General features: G+C 45.2%; 1 protein-coding gene and 1 pseudogene across 4 annotated transcripts in view; one reads left to right on the forward strand and one right to left on the reverse strand.

Annotated features, from left to right (window-relative positions):
• Positions 1 to 10,454, reverse strand: part of Tfcp2 (transcription factor CP2) — a 42,375-nt gene extending 31,921 nt beyond the window's left edge. For 2 of the 4 annotated variants that reach the window (XM_031355998.1, XM_031355991.1), the window contains exon 1: positions 9,835 to 10,288. In XM_031355998.1, the coding sequence (XP_031211858.1) occupies positions 9,835 to 9,956 (122 nt within the window). In that variant the 5' untranslated portion in view covers positions 9,957 to 10,288. The other 2 variants (XM_031355987.1, XM_031355977.1) reach the window with 2 other exon arrangements.
• Positions 10,455 to 23,881: 13,427 nt separating this feature from the next.
• Positions 23,882 to 24,101, forward strand: LOC116082161 (annotated as a pseudogene).
• Positions 24,102 to 24,513: the final 412 nt, after the last annotated feature.

Genomic DNA, 24,513 nt, shown 5'->3' on the forward strand with positions numbered 1-24,513 from the left:
CAAGTTATGGGGAGCAAATCACTAAGCAGCACCCTCCATGGCCTCTGCATCAGCTTCTGCCTCCAGGTTCCTGCCCTGAGTAGCAGAAGCCAAGTACACCCTTTCTTCCTCCAGTTGCTTTGGTCACGGTGTCCTGTCAAACAGCAACAGTGACCAGAACACCCAGTCCTTGTCACACACTCATACACATGACACAAAAGTAGAAGGACAAGTTGGAAAGAGAAAGGATCAGTGGGAGCAGAGTAATGCAGGACAAAAGTTATCAGGAGCATGTCATACGAAACCCATGGTCATGTGTAATTAATATGTGCCGATGCAACGAGAAAGCCTGCTCTCCCTCAAGGGGAAGCTGACTACAAGTTAGGAAACCCATCCTGAGGACTTGGTAGTTTCTCAGTGTCAGGAAACATTCTATTGTATTAAATTGCTTCATTCATTGAGTTCACTTCAATGACGGGATCTAAAGGGCTGACTTCTCTGTGCTTACTGTGTATTATTGATGGGACATGATATTTCTGCTTCAATTCTGCAGAACCAGTGTGATGTACACTGTTGTCAATTTGGCACATCAATTTTTTAGGAGGAATGGGTTTTGGGGGGGTATTGGGATTTTTTTATTTGTTTGTTTTAAAGATAGAGTCTCTCTACACAGCTCTGGATGTCCTGAACTCACTCTGTAGAACAGACTAACTTTGAACTTGCAACAATCCACCTGCCTTTGCTTTCCAAGTGCTGGGATTAAAGGTGTTCATTCACTACCATGCCCAGCCAATTTGGCCTGTCTTTAACAAAACATAAACGTATAGAAAGCTCGATTGGTAAAAAGATAAACTGAATGCTAGAGATGCAGAGAAATTGGTACAGTGCTTGCATACATAAGACTCAGCACATGATCTGTATCCCGGCATCAACCAGGCATGGCAGATCAGCCATTTAATCCTACATGTTGGGGGTAAAGGCAGGAGGTTCAGACGCAGTGATATGGTTCAGTGGATAAAAGCACTTGCCACCAAACATAAACACACCACACAGATAGACAAATGGATGATCCTCAGCTACACAGGAAGCACATGGCCACACTGGGATACAAGAAACCCTGTTGTGAAAAACATGGCTGTGAAGTCCAGCGTGTGAGAGAAGCATGGGAGTGACAGTAAGCTAGCACACTACGGAGGCTGCTGCACCCTCTGCAGACATACACATTGCTCTCTTGCTCTAAGGCAATGACTGGTCTCTGCTCTTAACTATGCCACGACCTTTTCCCTTCAGGGAACTGAGAAGACACTCTCTTCTAAAAAGAGAGACAGGTGGAAAGACACCTGGAACAAGGCTGACAACAGCCAGTCCTCAAGGAAGCCAGTCCTCAAGGAAGCCAGTCCTCAAGGAAGCCAGTCCTCAAGGAAGCCAGTCCTCAAGGAAGCCAAAACTAACATGGGAGAGCCACCTGCCTCACTTAGCTGCCCATTTCTCAAGAAACAAATTCCACAGGTACACATTATCTGATACAAAGAAATCAGAGGGTAGTTAAAAACTGGACAGAGCACTCACCAACTACAAGTATAAAAAAGGAAACTTTTCTTAAAAAGCAACAGTACTGAAAAAGAATACAGAACATATATTTACATATATACACACTACATACATACCCACTGTATTAGCCAGAGTTCTCTAGAGTCACAGAACTTATGGGTAGTCTCTATATAGTAAGGGAATTTGTTGATGACTTACTGCCCACAAGATAAGCAGGCAAAGAAGAGACAATCTTCCTTCTTCCAATATCCTTAGGTAGGTCTCCAGCAGAAGGCATGGCCCAGATTAAAAGTGTGTACCACCAGGCCTGGATCTGAGACTTGCTTTGTTCAGATGACCTTGAACTCAGGGATCTCCTTGCCTTAGTCTCCTGGGATCCATAGCCACTATGCCTCAAGATCTCCATGCCAAGATCCAGGTCAGAAACTTATATCTCCCAGCCTCAAGCTCGGGACCACAGGTGAGCCTTCCAATTCTGTATTGTAGTTCATTCCAGATATAGACAAGCTGACAACCAGGAATAGCCACTACACATGCATGCACATACATATACACCACACTCACACATGCATGTACATACCCACCAGATCCCACACACACCACAGACACCACACTCACACAAGCATGTACATACACAACACATACACTATCATATGTATGCATAAATACCACACACACACACACATCTCAGAATGTGCTGAAGCTGAAACCCACAATGTCCTGAGACCTATGGCACAGGCTCATTCTGATATAATTACTAATTAATATGAAGTAGACAGGATCTCTCCATTCCTGTTTTTCTTCTATGTTTTCTGTCAAGATCATTTTATAGAAGAAAAACTATTAATAGGCAACATAAATGAGTAAGAAAGAAAGGTACCTACCATAATGTTCAAACTCTTTAAAACGATTTCTTTAGCAAGGAAAAAATATATTTTATTGTTGGCAACATGGTTATAGCATTAATTTGTTCTTTTAAAAGATAAGCTGGGCATGACTCACACTACAGTCCCACCCGCAGCAGATGCAGCAAGGCCAGCTCAAAGCCAGCCTTTGGAAGCTAAGCTGGAAGCTACCTAAGACCTTGTCTCAAAAACACTTAACACCAAAATGAAACAAAAGATAATATAGGCCAGACATTGAGGTTTGCCCATTAGCCTGAGTGTTCAGGGAGGCTTGGAGTAAGTAGGTCACAGATTGAGGGCAGCCTGAATTACATAGGGAAACCATGTTGTACAATCTCAAACACATCAACATTTAATAAGTAACATAAGTTGAATTGTTAGACTATGTTATGATATGTTACGTGTTTTAATTCCTTAAATAACATAAGACTTTTAAAAATATACCATGTTCTCTGTGTGTGTGCATGTAAGCATATGCTCACATACCTTAGTATCTTCCACTGTATATTCATTCATCACCACTATCAGGTTTTGTTGGGAGCAAAGAACTCTATAGAGGTTTATCAGCTATCTTAATAAAGAACAAAATATCCCTAAAACATAGCGGTTTAAGAAATAATTTACAGCTAGGTGGCGGTAGTGCGTGTCTTTAATCCCAGCATCAGGTGGATCTCTGAGTTAGAGGCAGACCGGTATACAGAGGGAGTTCCAGACCAGCCAAGACTACACAGAGAAACACTGTCTCAATTCCCACCCGACACCCATAAAAAAAAAAAAAAAAAAAAAAAAAAAAAAAAAAAAAAAAAATCAGAAAGAGCACAAATAAACGGCTTAATGTTGCAATTCAAAAAGCTAGGAAAAAAAAAAAAACAAATACAAGCTCAGTTGATGGCAAGAAATAACCAAGTAGAAATAAAAAAACAAAACAAAACCAGAAACAAAGAAAACAATCCAAAGAGTCTTTTCTTTGGGAAGATAAACAAATTCTACAGACCCTTGGCCCAAGTAAATGAAAAGAAATAGAGGACTCAAATTAACAGAGTCAGAAACTAACAGAGAAACACTACAATAGACGTCAAAGAAATTCAGAAACTACCCAGGATTGTTTTTAAACTTGCACTCAGGCTGCTCATGGTGGCACACACCTTAATTCCAGCACTTAGGAGGCAGAGGCAGGCAGCTCTCTGTGAGTGTGTCACCAGCCTGGTCTAGAGTGAGTTCGAGGACAGCCAGGGCTATTACACAGAGAAAACCTTTCTCAAAAAGCTAAATAAGCAAACAAACAAACAAATAAAGCTTGTATTCCAATTAAGCAGTAAAACGTAACAGAAATGGATTTCTAGGCTCAAACCACCAAAGGGAAACCAAAAAGTCAACAACCTAAACAGACCCACAACAAATGAGGGGATTGAAACAGCAATAAAAAAACCTTCCAGCTAAAAAAGAAAAAGCATTCGGGGCCAGATGGATTCACAGCAGAATTCTACCAGGAAGACTAGCTGTAGCTATTTAAACTATTAAGAATAGAGGTAGAAACAGAAGGTGCATTCTCAGACTCCTGCTGTATCAATCTAATACTTACACTAGGGGCAGACACAGCAAAGAAAACTACAGGCCCATATCGCTGATGAACAAAGACTCAAAAATGCACAATAAAATACTTCCAAACAGAATACAGACAAACATCCAAAAAATTATACACCATGATCAAGTTGGCTTTATCCTTGAAATTCAGGGATGGTTCAACATATACATGTCAATAAATGTAATAAACTACATTAATGGCCTAAAGACAAAAATCACATAATTATCTCAAAAGAAGCAGAAAAAGCCTTTTATAAAATCCAGCATACCTTGATGATAAAAGTCCTAGAAATGTAGGGTTAGAGGGACCATGCCACAACACAATAAAAGCTATATACCAGAAACCCACAGCCAGCTGCATCCTCGATCAGTGGCTCTCAACCTTCCTAAAGCTGCAGCCCTTTACTACAGCTCCTTCAAGCTGCACTGATCCCCAGCCATAAACTTATTTTGATGCTACCTCATAACTGTAATGTTGCTGCTGTTGTAAATCAGAATGTAAGTATCTGATATTGGGGTTGCAACCCACAGATTGAGAACTGCTGTTGCCATGGAAGTCAGGACAGGACAGACACCCACTATCTCATTCCTTTTCAGCTCTGCATTGTAAGCACGCACTAGCTGGAGCAACACGGCAGGAGGTCACCAACCCATCCCTGAAAGTGGGATCCCAAAAGTCTGCCAGAAAACTTCTAGAAACAACAAACAAATTCAGGGACGTGGCAGGATACAGAGTCAACTTGTGCAAATCATTGGCTTTTCTATACACCAACAAAAAATATACAGAGGAGGAGATCGTGGACACATTCCCATCCACAACAGATTCAAAGAAAATAAAGTATCTAGAAATAAACCTAACCAAGGAATGAATGCAGGACCTCAACACTGGAAACTTTAAACCTCTGAAGGTATAAAGACACTAGAAAATGGAGGGACATTCCATGCTTGTGGATTGGGAATCAACATTGTGAAAATGACAGTGTACATATTCAATTCAATCCCAATCAAAATCCCCATCTCACTCTTTACACACACACACACACACACACACACACACACACACACACACACAAAAACTATCCTAAAATTTATGTGCAACCTCAGAAGATCTCAGACAGCCAAAACAATCCTGAACAAACAGAACAGTGCTGGGGGAGGGGGATTCCTTTAGATCTTAAGATACAATACAGAGCCACAGGAATAAAACTAACATGGCTCTGACACAAAGCAGACATGTATACCAACAGAACAGAACTGAAGACGTAAGCATAAGCAGACATAACATCGGCTACTTAATGTCGCCAATGAGGCTAAAGATATGTGGAGAAGAGAAAGCATCGTCATGGAGGGGAGAACGGGCTGTTCACAGGCAGATGAAATCAGACAGGAAACCATCACATTGCACAAAAACTAACTCCAACTGGCTCGAGCCCTAACCCTGAAGCACTGAAACTGCCAGAATAAAATAAAACACTGTCCTACATGATGGAGGTACAGGAAAGGACTCCATCTCCTAAGATGTAAGGACAACTGACAAGTGGAACTCCAAAAACTAAGAAGCCTATGCACAGTGAAAGACAAGACCTGGGCTGGAGGGAAGGCCTGTGTGCAAGAGCACTGGCTGTCCTGAGTTTAAGTCCCTGCTCCCACATGGTGGCTCACAATCCTCTGGAACTCCAGTCCTAGGGGATCCGACATCTTCTGATTTCCATGAAGGAAATATCTGACATCAACCTCTGGCCTCCACATGCATGTACACGCACACCCCTACTACACATATGTGCATGCATACCACACATGAACACACATAAGCACACACGAGACAAAGAAACACACAGACAGAGACAGACACACAGAGAGAGATAGGAACAGACAGACAGATAGAAAGACAGACAGACAGACAGGCAGACAGACAGACACTAAGGGACTTGGAATATAGTTGATAGAGTACTTGGTCCCTAGTACCACATAGCCTGGGTGTGGTGACACAGGCCTGTAATCCCAAAACTTGCAGAAGCAGGTGGAATTTTATGAGCTCAAGGCCAGCCTGAACTACAGAACAACTAGGGCTACACAAAGAAACCCCGTCTTGAAAAAATAAAAAACAAAAAACAAAATGAGAAGTTCAAGGTCATCCTCAGCTACACAAGTTGGAAGCTAGCCTGGGTTACCTGAGATCCCAATTAACAACAACAACCACAACAACAACAAACCCTGACCGAGTCAGATACAAATTTACTTCCGGACAGCTTATACAGTATTAAATGTTTAATGGAAGAAATAAGAATCAGCCAAGGCTTACCTAGAATAAGCCTACTTTTATGTGCATACCTTACTGGATCAGCTCTTACCAGACTACCAACTCCATTCAAACACAGCCACCCGATGGCACCACCAGTGGCATCACTATTAGGCGCCGCAGTAGGGGGAAGGATAACATGACCATATTCACGGAGTTTGAAAGTTAAATATTCCAGGGACTGACAGTTTTGATAGCCAACAGGAATCTACATTTGTTTTCTAGTAACTATGAGACCCCAATTTAGTTTGTTATAGTGTTGCACCTTAAAACTTCTTTTTAGGTCAAAAAGCCTCACAAGTTCATGATTGTTTTGTCTTCTTTATCTTGCATTTAACTTTTCTTCTTTACCCATGCACATAAATAATTTTTTAAAGAGATATAGGAAGTTACAAATGTAACTTTGGTACCTTTGGTAAAGAAGGTTACAGAGAAAACGTGTTTAGATGAGAAGGGACATCTCATGTGTGCATGTGTGTGAGGGCAGAGATCATGCTCTGAGGGCAGGTCCTGCTCTACCACTGTCTTACCCTTTGAGACAGGGTCTTTTCACTAAACAGTTTCTCCAGAGAGGCATGCTAGGCCGTGAACCACAGGGATCCTAGGGGTAAAAAGTGCACAGGGCAGCTATGGTGGAGTAAGGAGTGCACGGGGCAGCTATTCCTGGCTTTTTCATGGGGTTGCTGGGGATTCAAACTTAGATGCTCTTATACAGTAGGTGCTTATAAGGCAGGATCCACTGGGAATCTTCCCAGACCTAAAAAGGGATTTTATTTATTTAGGGTTGTACTGGCTGGTTTTGTGTCAACTTGACACAAGCTGCATTTATCAGAGAGAGGAGCCTCAGTTGAGGAAATACCTCCATGAGATCCAGCTGTGGGGCATTTTCTCAATTAGTGATCAAGGGGGTAGGGCCCCTTGTGGGTGGTGCCATTCCTGGGCTGGTAGTCTTGGATACTATAAGAGAGCAAGCTGAGCAAGCCAGGGGAAGCAAGCCAGTAAGGAACATCCCTCCATGGCTTCTGCATCAGCTCCTGCTTCCTGACCTGCTTGAATTCCAGTCCTGACTTCTTTGGTGATGAACAGCAATGTGGAAGTGTAAGCTGAATAAACCCTTTCCTCTTGACTTGCTTCTTGGTCATGATATTTGTGCAGGAACAGAAACCCTGGCTAAGACACAGTTGTTGTTTTTTGGGGGGGTTATTTATTTATTTATTTATTTTTTGAGACAGGGTTTCTCTGTGTAGCCCTGGCTACACACTCTGCAACTCACTCTGTAGACTAGGCTGGCCTCAAACTAACAGAGACACACCTGCCTTTGCCTCCTAAGTGCTGGGATTGAAGACATGTGTCACCATCACTGGCAAAAAAGATTTTAGATCATAATTTGACCCTAAAAATTTTTCAAAATAGGAAAAATAGAAATAGAAAAGTCAGGACACAATCAAGCTTAAGCACATCACAAAAAGTCTGATTAACTTTTTTTTTTTAAAAAAGACTGTATAAAAGATAAACCTTAAAAGATTTTGTGTGCGTGCACATGCATGTATAAGATTTTGTGTGCATGCACATACATGTATGCTGTACTGGCTGCACTGCTATGTGGTCTGATGTCCTAACTACACCCTCTATTCCAGATTTCCAAAAACTGCCTCCAAGCTTGAGCTTTCTCACGTTCTCTTTAGGTTGGACAGGTTGAGACTCATAGTTGCTGCATACATAGGGTGTGCATCATTATCCAACACCAAAGCAGTTCTAGAAAACAGATTTTTAGCCTTAAAAGTCTCCAAGGGGGGAATTACAACAGGAGAGAAAGACAATAAAACTTATAGGAAGCTGGGCGGTGATGGTGCACGCCTTTAATCCCAGCACTTGGGAGGCAGAGGCAGGCGGATTTCTGCGTTCAAGGCCAGCCTGGTCTACAGAGTGAGTTCCAGGACAGCCAGGGCTACACAGAGAAACCCTGTCTCGGGGGGGAAAAAAAAAAAAAAAAAAAAACGAAAACCTCACTTAAAAAAAAAAACTTATAAGAAAATGGGAAGAAAAAAGAAGTGTGGCTAAAGATCATTTAGTTGATGATTCAAACCTTGCCACCAAGACTGAGAGTCTGAGTTCCACCCTAGAATCCACCTGGTGGGAGAACAAAATCACACATGCGCTCAAGGATGCACACACAAATGGGAGGGGGAAATTCCAACATCTATTTTGTATGAAGACTAACAACAAATAAAATTCTTTTATATAGGGAAGAATGTTAAAATAGTAATGGGCCATGTTTAAGACCTGAGCCTACATTTCCTTCAAATACAGCCTTCCTACTTTCACAGATATTTTTTGTGAATCCCCAAAACAAGGCTAGATTTTTGTTTACAGTGAAAAACATCTTAATTTCCGAAACCTTTGGGACCTAAGAGTAATCCCATGCATGGCCCAGAACCTGTTTACAAGGTTTCTCAAAAATTCTGTTAAGTACAACTTCAGGTGCTACCAAAAACACTTAATAGAGTTACTCTAAAAGAGTTATGGTCCCTCTGAGAAGCCTGAACCCCACTCTCCGTACACCTCTCTTTCCTGAGCACACCTCATTTTGCCTAAGTCCCCAGGGATGTTGAAGACCTTTTAATAAACTTCAACTCTGCTTCATAGTAACTTATCCTGAATCCTTTTTCTGTGGCACAGTCAAAAATCCAGCTTTAAGCTGGGTTGTGGTGGTGCACACCTTTAATCTCAGCGCTTAGGAGGCAGAGGCAGGCAGATCTCTGAGATCGAGGCCAACCTGGGCTACAGAGTTCCAGAACAACCAGGGCTACATAGAGAAACCCTGTCTGGGAAAAAAAATAAGATAAAATAAAAATCCCAGCTTTACCTAAGCTGCGATTCCTGAGGGGAAGAAAACCCCTCCAGCTGCTCCAGCAATGTAGGGCAGTATTCTCCACCCTTCTTCCCTAACAAAAGGATATTTCTGCCTGATGCATAGGTGTCTAGGAACATCGAAACATTATCGTTGCCGTTTTTTTTTTTAAAGGCAGAATCTCATGTAGCCCATGCTGGTCTTACTACGTAGCCAAGCATGGTCTTGAACTCCTAATCCCCCACTTGCTGAGTACTGGGGTGCTGGTATCTCAGTTGAGCACTAGTACACATGTCTTTCTTTGTCATTTTTTAGACATTTTCAGCTCAAGTTTCCAAAGACAGAAACCCTGGAAGAAAACCTTAAAACAAGCCTGCTGTAAGAGACAGCTGTTTGTGGACTTCTTGCCCAAGGTCTCGAATCTCTTCCCAGCAAGTAGTCAACCTTGGCATACACACACAGCCAGTGCCCAAGTCTCCCACACCATCTGGATGGCAGGAGTTGACTCTTCCTAGAGTCTTTTTCCAGCCCTCCCATACCACTACTACTCAAACCACCACGCTGCCGGCGGTTTTCTTAAACTGTACAGCCGCCCGCCCGCTTCTCAAGATCCTGCCTTTGTAAGTGAGAAGGTCTCGGGGGGTGGGGGGGGGAGTCTCACTCACCTCATACTATAAGCACCGGCACCCAGTTCCTGGCCAATGCCCGACAGGCTAGCATCAAAGTCCTGCACCAGCCCGGACTCGATCACTTCGTCAGCTAGCGGCAGCTTCAGAGCCCAGGCCATCCCGGCTCCTTCCTTGCCCCAGCTGGCGCTGGCTCCTGTACAAAGGCGCGGAGCGTAACTCTTCCCCGGCAGAGACCGCACAGTGTAGTCAGCTACAAACCCAGCCGACCCACGGGGGTGCCCCGGTGGCAGGAATCCCTCCGGTTCGGCTCTCGGGGGGGGCGTGAGGTGCCGGGTCCCGCCGGAGCTCAGTCGGACTCGGGCTCTCCGACGCCCACCGGCCGCTCAGGGTCCTCCGCTCAGCCTCCGAGCGGAGACGCGCAGCACGCCCGCGGCTCCGCGCGTCCCCCTCCGCCCCCTTCCCCTCCGCGCAAAGCTCCTCCCTCCGGGCATCCGCACCTTCCCTCAGGCCCCTCTTCCGGTCAGTTAGATGACTTCCGGTCACCGACTCTCCCCCCTCCTCCGCCCTCAGAACCAACCCGAGGATCTGCGGAGCTGCCCGCACGCCCTCCTCGGTCCCCACGACCGCCTGGAAGCGTGGACTCGAAGCGCCAACCAATCAGGACGTCCGCTGCAAACCTGGCGTGACGTCACCGGGCACTTACCAATGAGAGAAGAACTGGCTCTGCCTCCGCAGCGGTGATAGGCTACCGATGCGAAGGCTTCCGCCCCCGGAAGTTGTGAACCCGGTGTGGCAGGCTCCTGGTCCTGACGGTCAAGCGGAGCTGCGGTTGTACCTTTCCGTCGTTTCCTTGTGTCCCGTCCTAAACTTTCCACATTTGCCTTCACCCTTCTCCCTAATGCATTCGCGCGGGAAACAGGAAAAACTGTTGGCGTTTTTGTTGATGTTGTTTGAGGCAGGGGCCTCTAGGTAGCTTTAGCTGACCCAGAACTGAGAGATCTACAGCGCCAGCCTGTGTGCCAGGATTAAAAGCATCCACGCCACTCCTTGCTTATTGTTTTTTGTTGTTTTGTTTCTGTTTGGTTGGTTCTTTGATTTGTTTTTAGTTTGTTTTAGGCAGTGATGAATGACTGCTGGGGAAAGATCAGGGCTGGCATCTTTATAGTTTGATAAGAGTAATCTCCAATAGACTGAATGTACTAAATTGTAAGTAAAGAAACCATAGCCAGGCATGGTGGCTCATGCCTTTGATCCTAGCACTCCGGAGACAAGAGGCAGGCAGATCTGATTTCCAGGTGAGAGCCAGGGCTAGATGATGAAGACCCTGGAGCAGAGGGTGAAATCTTACCAACTCCGCCTTGCTGTTGAGGATTAAGTAACTACAGCCATTTTTAAAATTAGGCACTGGCATGCTATGAACAGTCTTACAGAAGTCCTCAAGACAGGGATGTAATTAGATCACTAAAAGGGCATTGTAGTGTGCTCCTAAAACCCTAGCACTTGGTAGGCTGAGGCAGAAGGATCTCCACAAGTTCAAGGTCAGTCTAGACTACGTAGCAGTCAACCTAGCATCTCTAGCTGTTGTTTGTTTGTCAAGACAGGGTTCTTCTTGTAGCCTTGGCTGTCTTGGCTCTGTATATCACCAGTGGCTGGCTGTAGGTCACCAGGCTGGCCTTGAACTCAAAGGATCTGCCTGCCTCTGTCGCCCATCTTAAAAGAAAATTCTAAAGGTAAATGTCACTTATTTTACCAAACAGAAAACAGGCTGAGGGCTTAGGTTGGCTAGAGCCAAACTGGCATAATAAACATGACTCCACACTGCAAAAGTGTGCTTCATTCTTTTATCCCAACACAATAACTGTACAGTCTGCTTTCACTTATATTTGTATATAACTACTTCTCCCACTGAATTTCTACCTCCGAAGAGATAGGGGAAATTACTTAGTGTGGTGGCTCACATCTTTAATCCCAGAATCCAGGAGGCAGACACAGGAGAATCTGTGAGTTTGAGGCCACCCTGGTCTACAAGGGCTCCATAGATGCTGTGTTTAAAAAAAAAAAAAAAAAAAAGAACAGGTAAAAGGCCAGACCTTGTAGCATATGCCTGTAATTCCAGCACTTAAGAAAATGAGCATGAGGATCATGAGTACTCGCAAGGCCAGCCTAGGCTGAATAAGAAGTTGGTGGCTAGCCCACACTCTAGAGTGAGACTCTGTCTCCAAAAGGAAAAAGAAAGAAAAGGAAAAAGGGCAAAGGCCGGAGAGATGGCTAAGTGGTTAAGAACAAATACTGAGTCTGACCATGGTGGCACCATTAATCCCAGCACATGGGGGGCAGATGCAGGTGGATCTGAGTTCAAGAACAACCTGGACTACAGAGTAAATTCCAGGGCAGCCAAGGCCACACAGAGAAATTTAGCTAGTTTATTGGATTCTTATATCTACCATCCTTCCACCCCTTATTCCACCCTAATCCCTTCCAAACCCCCAACACTAGCTACAACGTGAAGACTCGAGGGGGAAGGGAGCATAGACCTCTTTAGGCTATGTCCTGCTTGATTGGGGCATGCGGTTCCTTGTGTCAAGTCCAATCTCTGTTAGAATATCCTGCAAACTAGCAATCTAGCAGATGCAATGGCAGGGACCATTGGCGCGGGGGAATAGGGGAGAGCTGCCACAGGCCCATTCAGGGTCTCTCCCCTTTGGATCCTATCCAGAGTCCCCAAAATTAAACTATCCGAAGCTAGAAAAGATCACACCCCTGCTAGCAGTGCATGAGGTAAATCGTAACCACCCACTGTGAAGAAGCCTCTTTCCCATGCCTGGGGTTAAAGCAAACACATATTCAGATAACACAACTGTTTTTTTATATTTATTTATTTTATATATGTGAGTACATTGGTCCTGTCTTCAGACACACCAGAAGAGGGCATCAAATCCCATTACAGATGGTTGTGAGCACCATGTGGTTCCTGGGAATTGAACTCAGGACTTCTGAAAGAGCAGTCGGTGTTCTTAACCACTGAGCCATCTCTCTCCAGCCCCAACTGTTTTTTTTTTTTTTTTTTTTTTTTTAAGAAACCAACATTCTCACTACAAAATCCTGTCTCCAAAAGAAAAACGAAAAAAAAAGAAAGAAAGAAAAAAAGAAGCAAAACAAAACAAACAAACAAAAAAACAATAAAAACTGCTCAAAAACCTAGGTAACTCCAGGCCAAGAGTGATCCAATGCTATTGACTACTGTAGGCACTCACATATACACACCCCCAACACATGCAGTTAATAATAAAATTTTAAGGGGGCAGGAGTGATGGCTCAGAGGTCAAGAACATTGGCTGCTCTTTCAGAAGATGGTTTCAATCTCCAGAACCCACATGACAGCTCATGTCAGTCCATAATGCCAGTCCCAAGGGACTCAACATCCATTCTGGCCTCCTGCGGGCACTGGGTACACACAGTGCACAGGTATACCTCAGGCAAAACACCCATACACATAACATTTTTAAAAAATAAAAGATTATAAAAGGGAACAGGTATTCCCTTTGCTCTTTATCCACTCCCATAGGTGAAAACTTGTGTTCTATCCCTGAGAGTTAGGGTCCTTTTGGTGAGTAGGTTTTCCAGTGCAGGTTATCTGGGCAACTGGGAGCTAAGGAACACAACAAAGTCACACGATACAAGAAACCTCACACCGGGGGCTGGAGAGATGGCTCAGTGGGTAAGAGCCATCTTCCAGAGGTCTTAGGTTCAATTCCCAGCAACCACATGGTGGCTCATAGCCATCTGTAATGGGATCTGATGCCTTCTTCTGGTGTGTCTGAAGACAGCTACAGTGTACTCACATACACAAAATAAATAAGATAAAAGAAAGAAAGGAAGAAAGAAAGAAGGAAGGAAGGAAGGAAAGAAGGAAAGAAATAAAGAAATCTCCCACAGGAGATTTACTGGGGAGAAACAGAATGGTGGTGATCTCTAAGCAGTGGACTGTGCAGTGGGCACAGGCTTTTATAGGGTCTTAGAAGCTGGTATGGGGAAGAGTATGCAGCCAGTACTACTTGGTTATTAACCTTGAGCAACAGAGTGTGTGTGTGTGTGTGTGTGTGTGTGTGTGTGTGTGTATTTCCAAGTCCTAGGTTCAGGGACAGGTTAGGACAGGATAATTTTCCATTGGCCTCGTATCCCCCACTTATTCAGAGAAACCAAAATTATCCCCAGTTTTTCCTGCTCCGACTGAGGAGATGGAAATTCCCGCCTCCTTACATCCCAACCAGACCAGTGGGAGGAGCATGGGAGGCCAGGAGAGACGGACTGAGTCCCTTAAGAGGGAAGCCAAGAGGCTAACTCCACTACACCTAGCCCCTTCACTCCAGGAGTTGCTTCACATATGAAGAGGCTGGACGGTCATTATCTGAGGCTACAGGAGCTTGCCCCATTCTTCCCCGTAGGGAAGCACACCAACATATTCTGGTCATACACAAATAGATGGGGAGGAGACCCTTGCCCCCATTCATGGTTTATGTCCCGTTTTCTGCCAGTGACTTGTATAATTGGAAGACCCCAAGCCCTCCATTCTCTGAAGAGCCACAGGCCCTTATCAGTCTATTAGAAACTGCCTTTTATACTCACCATCCAACTTGGGATGACTGCCAGAAACTCTAGGCCACCTTATTCACAGCTGAGGAGTTAAACAGAATCCAGCTTGAAAGTAGGAAACTGGCTCTGAGGCCTTGCAGGGTATCCATGGTGGACAGTGAAGCCTATACAGAACCAATCTTCCCATCTACCCAGCCAGTTGAGACCCAACACCAGTGAAGATAAGAGGGCTTTGGACATTTTGACTGACACCATTTAGGGAGCTAAAAGAGGCAGCCAGAGGGCTGGAGAGATGGCAGCAGTTAAGGGCACTGATGTCTCTTCCAAAGGTCCTGAGTTCAAATCCCAGCAAACATATGGTGGCGCATAACCATCCGTACAGCTACAGTATACTCATATATATTAAATAAATAGATAGATAGATAGATAGATAGATAGATAGATAGATAGATAAAATCTTTAAAAAAAAAAAAAAGAGGCAGCCAGAAAACCCACCAATCCAAGGTAAGTCATGTTACTCAGGGACCCAATGGATCGTGCACTGGGTTTCTGAAAAGGCTCTGTGAGGCATATGGGATATTTACCCCCATAGATCTAGATGTCCCCCAAGATCAGTGAGCCACTGCTACTGCCTTTGTCATGCAGTCGGCTGCAGAGATAAGAAGAAAGCTCCAGAAGGGGATGAATGGGTCCCAACTTTTGGAAATTGTTCATTAAATTATAATAATTGAGATTCAGTTGAGGACAGAAGGGAAGGAAACTCCTGTGTGGTGATTGCTGCTTTTAGGAAAATAGAGAGGAAAGGAAATAAACCAGGAGAAAGAAAAAATTTAGGAATGGACCAACGTGCCTATTGTAAGTAGATGGTAACTGGAAGAATGAATGTCCTAGTGGAAAAGAAAACGAGAGAGAAGGCTAACCATTACATTCTCCAGCAAGCCAGGGCTCCACCCACCTTAGACTCTGGAAGCCAGGGATCAATAGGAAGATAAAGGGACTCGGGAAAGTACTGCCCCATAATTTATGGGGGTACACTCACCTCCAGACCGATTGGCCCGTGAGCAAACTTCCATGGGGAGGTTGTCTTCTCACACAGGGCACCAATTCTGCTGGGCTCTCTGCCGGCAGAACCAGGTGAGGAGAGAAACTAGTCCAGCCAAGCCTCTCAGGGCTGAGCTGGATGGTGAGTGTTGAGGTTCAGATCTCCTGTCTGGGGGAGAATAACCACCCCAGCAGGGAGTCTGTCAAAGCAGGAACTCATTTTATTATATCAATCTTCTCTGCCACTCCAGTATGGAAGTGACTGAGACAGTTTACAAAACTCAAGCCAGGCTCAGGTTTGTCCTCAAGGCCCAAACCAGGGCCAAATATGGCCCAACATCTCCCCCTTTTTTTGTAATGAGCAGGTTACATGGCTCCTGTCTTAGGTTGTCTCCCACATGGGGATCTTACCTGTCTCTGGATAACATGTGTCACTCTGGCTCAAGGGGCATGCTCCATGACCTGTCATAGGTTGTCCCAACATGTCCGAGATTTTACCCGTCATTGTCAAATGGAGAGCAGGGGAGGGTCGCTCATATTCTGAGGGCCAATCATATGTTGATCTTGGCTCTCGGGAAGCAAGCCTTTGATAATGAACCTGGACCTGATGAAGTCTGATTGCCTCTATACACTGGTGGATAAATTGTGTATTAAGTAAACACGGCCCCTCCATGAGAGGGAGAAGGAGAAGGAGAAGGAGAAGGAGAAGGAGAAGGAGAAGGAGAAGGAGAAAGGGACCAAGAAGGGGAAGTAGGTAGGACAGGAAGCCATGGAGGCCAGTCCACAGTGGGCTGTCTTGAAACTCTTTCCTCCTCTTCTCTGAGTTTTCTTGGATTGTTGAATCCCCCCATCAATCTTTTGCAGGATCTTCATTGTCATTGACAGGGGGATCTTCATTCTTTTTTCTTGATAAATCTGTGAAGGAAGCAGAAGGAGGACTCTCAGGGCTGGAAATTTCCCTGGAGTGATTAATATCATCATTCCCCTGTTGGGGCAAGTATTTTATGTCTCTGGCCAGTATCCAGATTGGTCTTTTCTCATTTGGGGGGAAACACACAGCCAAATCCTCTTCTAGTTGTTAAGAGTGGGTCTGGCCCTCTCCAGACCCACTCTTCTGTCACTGTTCTGGTCAGTGGGTCCCTCTACCTGACCCAAATGGAGCAGTAGGAAACCAATGAAGACCAATGTTTTTGAAATGGGGACAGATGTGGATCCTCTTTAGAAAAATTTAAAATATTTATGGTAAATAGTGCCTTTTTCAATTGATCATGTGGGGGTAGAGACTCCCTCTTTTGTTTTTATAATTGAATCTTAAGGACTTATAGCATTCTATAATAGCTTGCCCCCTGGGATTATATGGAATCCCTGTTGAATGAGTAATTTTCCACATCCCTACAAACCCTAAGAAGGCTTGACTTATAAAGCATGGACCATTATCAGTTTTTGTCTGATCAGGCAATCTAAGAATAGCAAAGCATTGGAGAATATGACTTATAGCATGTTTGGCTTTTTCTCCAGTATGTGCAGAAGCCCAGCAGGCATGGGAAAAGGTATCAACAGATATAAAAACATATTTAAGCTTTCCAAGAGAAGAATGATGAGAAACATCTATCTGCCATAAATGGTTGGATTGAAGTCCACAGGGGTTGCTCCCTAAAGCCTGGAGAGGAGGCACCTGAAGGAAAGGTTGGCAAGATTTGCACATGTGGACAATCTTTTTAAGATCTTTGACTGGTATATGGGGGAACCTATAACAGAGGCCCCTCCAGTTAGTGTGGGTCAAGAGGTAAAAGCAGGTGGCCCGCAAGACAGTGTGACATTGGAGTCCAGATGCCACCTGGTGAGCCAGGCTGTTTCCCTTTGACAAAAAGCCTGGGAGATTTTGGTGACCTCTGATGTGTTAAAAATAAATGGAATTTTGTCTTTGTCTAAGAAGGGTACATGCTTGAATCATCAAAAGGGATATGGGATTAGAATCTAGCCTAATATGGGCTTCAGGCAAATTGGGAAATAAGTTAACCACATTTAAACTATTTGAAAACAAATTAACCATACCAGGGATGGAATCTAATGCCATCACTACAGCAAAGAGCTCTTTAAATTGGGCTGACCCCTCTGTCTCATACACCTTAGAACTAACAGGTCCAGGTTCGTCATTTTCCCCAATAGGGGAATAGATGACCACTGAGGATCCCAGGTGGTGCCCACCATCAGTAAAGACCATGGGAGAATTAGGATCAGGCTTAGATAAAAAGAGTCTGGGAGGCATCCACTCCAACCTAGAAAACGAGCTCATCCATCTATGGCAACCAAAATGACAGTCAATCTCACCCAGGAAGCCTTCGAGGGCCAGGGGTTATACACTCATTGTTTCTTTGTAGTCAGGGAAAATCAGCCATCCTGAGGGGAACAACTATAGATTGAGGGTCTGTTCCAAATAGTCGAATCGAAACATCTCTTCCCTTAATGATACAATCAGCAATCTTATTAGTCATGGAAAAACCCCGGGGAACCCCACCAACTGAAAGGTGAATCTAGTGCACTGTCTCTCTCTCTTGGCTGAGAAGGGCAGTACACAGGGTCTCCCCTGGAAAAACAGAGAACAATTGGGAAAAGAGGGTCATATCTCTTAAGTTATGCAGAATCTTAAAGCATACTGGATCCGTTTTAACAGGTCATGATGACAATCAGACAAAATAATAGGTGTGGAAAGGTCTTTTCCCTTAAGCAAATCAAACAAGGGCATTAATTCTTCTGGGGATATAGAGATCCAGGGCCTCATCCAATTAATCTCTCCCAACAACTTCTGGAGCTGAGGGAGGGTATGAGTATATTGAACCTTAAGTTGGGGTTTAACCAGGGAGACTGTATCCAAAGACAACATAGAGCCAAGAATTCAAAAGGGGGGGGGTCTTTTGAACCTTTTCAGGGACAACCAAGAAGTTATTTTCTTGTAAGATGGAGAGGCATCTATCTGTACATTTTTGTAATCCAGATAAAGTAGGATGTCCCAAAATAATGTCATCTATGTAAATATAAAAGAGAATATCTGGATCTGTCAACATGGAGGAAAAAATGGAAAGCATAGAATATTGACAAATGGGGGGGGGCACTGTTAGCCATGCCCTGAGGAAGAACAGTCCATTCATATCTCAAGTCTGGACCTCTGAAATTAACGGAGGGCACCGAGAAGGCAAATTTCTCAGAATCTTCTTGATGGAGTGGGATGGAAAAAAACAATCTTTAATATCTATAACAGTTTAGTGAAGGGCACTGGGGATTACTGAGATCCAGGGGAGCCCTCTCTGGGGGGTGGGGTCCCAAAAGGAATCATTCTCTCATTGATCTTCCTTAAGTCTTGTAACAACCTCCATGAACCACTGGATTTTTTAATCACAAACATCTGGGAGCTCCAGGGACTGGTAGAGAGCCTTAGATGTCCTGACTCCCTCTGTTGTTGAACCAACAAATGTAGCTGTTGTAATTTCTGGGCAGGAACAGGCCACTGCTCAATCCATAAAAGATCTCCAGGTATCCATTGGATCTTTAACACCTGGGATAGAGAAGTGGCCTTTAGAATTGGGAGTACAGCTGTGAACACTGCCTATGTGCCTTCTCAAAATAAGGATCTCCCCTGTAATTTGGATATACTGCCCTCCCCTGTTCAACTTGTGGTTCACATACTTCAGTGTCAAGCAGGTCTTGGTGAAAGGCCTTACGATCAGTAGTAATAAAGGTCTCAGATTCTCCAAGGATATCCTGGCCCAAAAGATTAGCAGTTAGGCCAGCGACTACAAGGGGTGTACCTCACCACTATTACCATCGTGATCAGCCCAGGGCAACTAGCTAACAGTTTCCCAAGAGGTTGATCGCCCTCCCACGCCTAGAAGTGGAGGGCCTGGAGACAGCTGCCAGGAATGAGGAATTTCCTCCTTCCTTAATATTGTTCTGTCAGCCCCAGTATCAGTGAGGAATCTGAATGTCTTGTCTCCTATAGTGAGGGTCATATTAGGCCGTTGCCCTGGGATCGGTGGGACAGTCCAGTGGGCTCTGACTGCCGATCTCCCCTTGTTTAATGGGGCTGGGGACAGCCCCTGAGGGAGTTTAAAGTCTGTCCCCTAAAATCAAACTTGGATTTGCAGTCTCTGGCCCAATGGAACCCCTTCTTACACCTTAGACAAGTGGCGTGTGGGATCACACCAGAAGGATGAAAATCTTTTCTAACAAGGTTAGGGCATTCCCTTTTGAAATGACCCTCTCGGCCATAGCCGAAGCAAATCTTCCCTCGGCCAACGGTGGCATGTTGCAGTGTATTTACAAGAACCTCCATCTCTTCCTTTTGTGCCTCTCTAAGGGCCGAGGCCATACCTCTAGTCTGAAAGGAAGAGGTACCCACATCTCAGGTGGCTACAATCCATCTTTCCATGACAGTGCTACGTAACCAAGCATAGGCCAATTTATGGTCAGTGTTCATGCCATCCCAGACCAATGTTCTAGCAAACCGATATCAGAGCTCCCCTGTGGGAAATTTTCTCTTTAAGCTCTTTTGTACCCTATCAATGGAAGAGGCGAGGTCTTCAGTGGCCTTTTGCTTAATCCCAAAAATTGAGGACTCTGTGGGCCCCTCATCTAGCTTTCTCCAGGCAGCCAAGCCTCGCTCCCGTAGCTGGTCTTGGTAGGGAACCGCTGCCTGTTGGAAGCCTGTGGAGAATTGATCGGCCATGCCGGAGAGCATCCCATAGGTAATAGGGATTGGGGGCTGGGAATGTCGGTTCCGTTCCCCCTGCACTCGGCACTCCTCCTGGTAAAAGGCCATCCATTTAAGGAACATGGGTGAGGGGAACACAGCCTTGACCATTTCCTTCCAGTCTCTCGGGGTGAGGGCCTGGTGGGCAAGGCCCTCAAGGATGGTCTCTACCCAGGGTGAATGAGGGCCATCCTCTGCCATTGCTTTCTTTAGTTCCTTAAGGTCTTGGGCTTCCCAGGGATACCAAGCTACTGGCTGGTTGCTGCCAGGGTTAACATTGACCGGAAACAGGTGGGTAGTATCTCCCAAGCGGAGTTCTCCCACCCCTGCATAGGACGGCCGCTCTGAAAGCAGCTGCTGAGGGGGAACCTGGAAGGAGTCAGTTGGGGGGGTTGAGAGAGGTCTTGAAGGCAGGGCTCCACTGGAGGACCAGGGAGCCCTGCTACAGGGATCACTAGGAAGATAAAGGGACTGAGGGGGGGTTAGATTCTGAAAAGTACTGCCCCATAATTTATGGGGGTACACTCACCTACAGACCAATTGGCCCATCAGCAACTTCTGTCGGGGGGGGCGGGGAAGTTGTCTCCTCACAAGGGCACCAATTCTGCCAGGCTCTCTGCCAGAAGAACTAGGTGAGAGGGAGAGAACCCAGTCCAGCCGAGCCTCTCGGGGCTGAGCTAGATGGTGAGTGTCATAGCTCAGATCTCCTGCCTTCCAGAGAATAACCAACCCAGCTGGGAGTCTGTCAAAGCAGGAACTCATTTTTTATTGTATCGATCTTTTCTTTATAAAGGGCTGAGAGAGGAGGTGGAGTTTTCTGCTAAGGTGAGATGATGTACGGGGAGGGGAAAGATGACCAAGGGGATGGGGTGACTGACAGAGCCGACAAAGTTACTCTATGTCAGCAGGAGCTAGGCAAAGGCAGGTTTAAGCAGTGTGCTGAGTCACTCCAGTATGGAAGTGACTGAGACAGTTAACAAAACTCGAACCAGGCCCAAACCAGGGCCAAATAGGGCCCAACAAGTATGACTACTCGGATGGAGACAAACCTGCTACCTTCCCAATAGACACAGGACAGTCCTCTCTGTCTGGAGAACCTCCTGGACCCCTCACTTCTAAAACAAACAAAACAAAACAAAACAATGGTCTACATAGCAACAGAGCCAACCACCAATTTTACATGGATGACCTCCTGTAAAACCAGGAAAAGATACTGTAACTCATTTTCTTCTAGTTATACCACACTGATCAAACCCACTGATTGGAAGGGACCTATTAGAAAACCTCAGCCACCATCTTTTTGGGGGGAGAACTTTGCTAGCCTAGCTCTGGGCTCAGGCCAAGCTCCTACCAACATTCTGGTTACCTGTCCTCTGTCTGAGAGGTACCTCTTATAAGTCAACACCATCGAGGATAAACACCTGGATCATGGTTGTGTTGAACTGCAAAGCAACTCTGAGGAGCCTGAGAGACCCATGGAGGCTCTGAGAGGAGCAGCAGGAAATGTGTCCACAGGGCCCACGGTGTCCCCAGAAACACTAGAGAAGGGTAAGTCCGTAGGAAGATGCTTTCCAAGAGTAGACTCGTGGAATTTGTCTTAGTCAAGGTGTCTATTCCTGCACAAAACATCATGGCCAAGAAGCTAATCTTATGAAGGACAATATTTAATTGGGGCTGGCAGGTAGGCTTACAGGTTCAGTCTGTCATTATCAAGATGAGAGCATGGCAGCATCCAGGCAGGCATGATGCAGGCAGAGTTGAGAGTTCTGCATCTTCATCTGAAGGCTGCTAGTGGAAGACTGACTTCCAGGCAGGTGGGATGAGGGTGTTAAAGCCCACACCCACAGTGACACTCCTACTCCACCAAGGCCACACCTCCTAATAGTGCCACTCCCTGGGTGCCATGGACTGGGGTTTCTTGTGAGGAGCCCTTGTTCTGCGGGGTGATGAAAGTTCTGGCCAGATGGGCAAGGGATTCGGCGGTGACAGACAGACACAACACAAAAAGTGTGTTATCTGAATGTATTTCACAAAAATAAGAATCAGGCTTATATAGTATACAGAAACAGGGCGAATGTCAGAGATCACATAGGCAGGTAGTGGTCACATCAAAGACAGTAGATCAAACAGCCAGGTGTAAATATTCCTTCGGAAGTGCTCTTCCCCGCTGGGCTATCTTGGCAGCCCTAAGCAAACTCTCTTGTGGTCAGAGGCAGGTAAGCACCAGGAGGTCCCATTCTAGCAGCTCCTGGGAATGGTTTGGCTTGTAACACAAACATTAGTTCAGGAAGCTTTTCAACTACTCTCTAGTTTGTAAAGCAGTTCTGCCTTGTGTGGCACTGCTCTTAGAGTTCTAACTATGTTTACAGATAGCCATAGTGTTTGACTTCTATCTCTAACTCTGGAGATACCCTGTCTGAAAAGGCAGCTTCTTTGTAGGAATCAGTAGGCAATAATGCCTGGCCTTTATTGTTAATTCTTGGGACTCCCTGTCTGCTAAGGCAGCATCCCTTGTAAAAATTCCAAGCTAATAACAGCTAGGAAATCAATTAGGATCATTGAAACACTGTGGAGGCCAGGAAACAATGTTAAATCTCAATTTTAGCTATAATGAACTATTTCTTAGGGCACCTTTATGCCTGAATAAAGAAAGCATTCAGATCTCTCCACGGACTTTAGCAGAGACCAATCTGGAACACATCAGAGTCAGGAGATGCCAATGACTGACTGAATACTCAGTCAGTCACAATACCCCAAAAGCGGGGAAGTCAAGCAAGGAAGCACAAACTCTCTCTGAAGTCATAACGCCTCTTGACCATGATCAGGCCTTTAACCCTGATACTGTAGACCTTACTGAGGTAGAAGAGTGGGTGCGGCACCTGGGCCAAGCATACAAATCATCACAAAATTGGAAAGGAAGATGGCAGAACAGAGATAAATCTCAAGAGGAGAATGGTGAAACTACAGACCTCAAAGCCATGGTCCATGCTGTAGCCAGAAACCATGGGGGAGGCCATGATCTGGGTGACTTCTGGAGACAAAGGCAGGGAAGCTTCCACTGTGGTGGTAGGTACAGGTGACTGAAGTCTCACCGTTGATAATGAGGGACTTAGAAGGCTTCTAGAACAACCTCTCCCTCTGCCTCAAACCCCCACTCCCAAAAAGAAACAGTCTAGACAGGGACAAATTGAAGAGAACTTTTCAAAATTGTGATAAGGATGCTGAAGCTATTCACTATTAATGGCTTCTATCAGGGTTGGGAGTGGGGAGGACTCAGTCTTCTTTGAGGGGCTAGCCACTGGGAGTTGAACCATGTTCCAATGAGTATGTGGGCAACACAACTTGTACTTGGTATTTTTTTTTCTTTTTTCTATTTCTTCTTCTTTTGTTTTATGGAAGGTCATAAGGGGAAGTGAATGGGATCAGGGTACATTGTGTGAAATTTCCAAATAATCAATAAAAAAAAGTTAAGTTAAAACAAACACACAATACCCCAAAAGCTGGGAAGTCAAGCAAGGAATTGCCAAACGCATCTGCCAAGTAAGGAAGGCAAGAACCCGTATTTCCTGCCAATCCCCATGAAAAACTACTTTGCCCCTGTCTTAGTTTGGGTTCCATTGTTGTGAAGAGACACTATGACCAAGGCCACTCTTATAAAGAACAACACTTAGTTGAGCTTCCAGTGCAAAGGTCACAGACAAAATGGTGCCCCTGGTTCAGGTCTCTCCACTCATCAAGTTTAGCTGGTACTCCGCTCTGATCCTAGGCATGGCATACGGTGACAAGTGCTGCAGTTACCTAAAGCCCTGGGCAGAGAGGGGAGGAGAATGGCAGCGGAGGAAAAGAAGAGGCTAGATGAGTTGAAACGGATGGTTGGACAAGAGAACTGGAAGAAGCTCAAAATGACGGCATTCTCAAGTGAGGCGCCAGTGAGCTGGCTTTTCTCTAGTTGTTGAGGATGAATAAAACTTCATTGTGTGGAAAAAAAAAACAACACTTAACTGAGGCTGGCTTACTGTTTCAGAAGTTTAGTCCATTATTATCAAGGCAGACAGACATGGCGCTGGGGCAGGAACTGAGAGTTCTACATATTGATCCAGGAGGGGGTCTTTTCTACAGGCTGCCAGAAGACTGTCTCACACAGACAGTCGGGAGGAGACTGTGCCACACTGGGCAGCTTGAGCATATATGAGACCACAAAGCCCAACTTCACAGTGACACACTTCCTCTAACAAGGACACACTTCCTCCAATAAGGTCATACTTCCTACTACTGCCACTTCCCACAAGTCAAGCATATTGAAACCACTGCATCCCCCACAATGAAACTCAGTA

The sequence above is a fragment of the Mastomys coucha genome, unplaced genomic scaffold, assembly GCF_008632895.1.
Source record: "Mastomys coucha isolate ucsf_1 unplaced genomic scaffold, UCSF_Mcou_1 pScaffold11, whole genome shotgun sequence".
NCBI classification, from domain to species: Eukaryota; Metazoa; Chordata; class Mammalia; order Rodentia; family Muridae; genus Mastomys; species Mastomys coucha.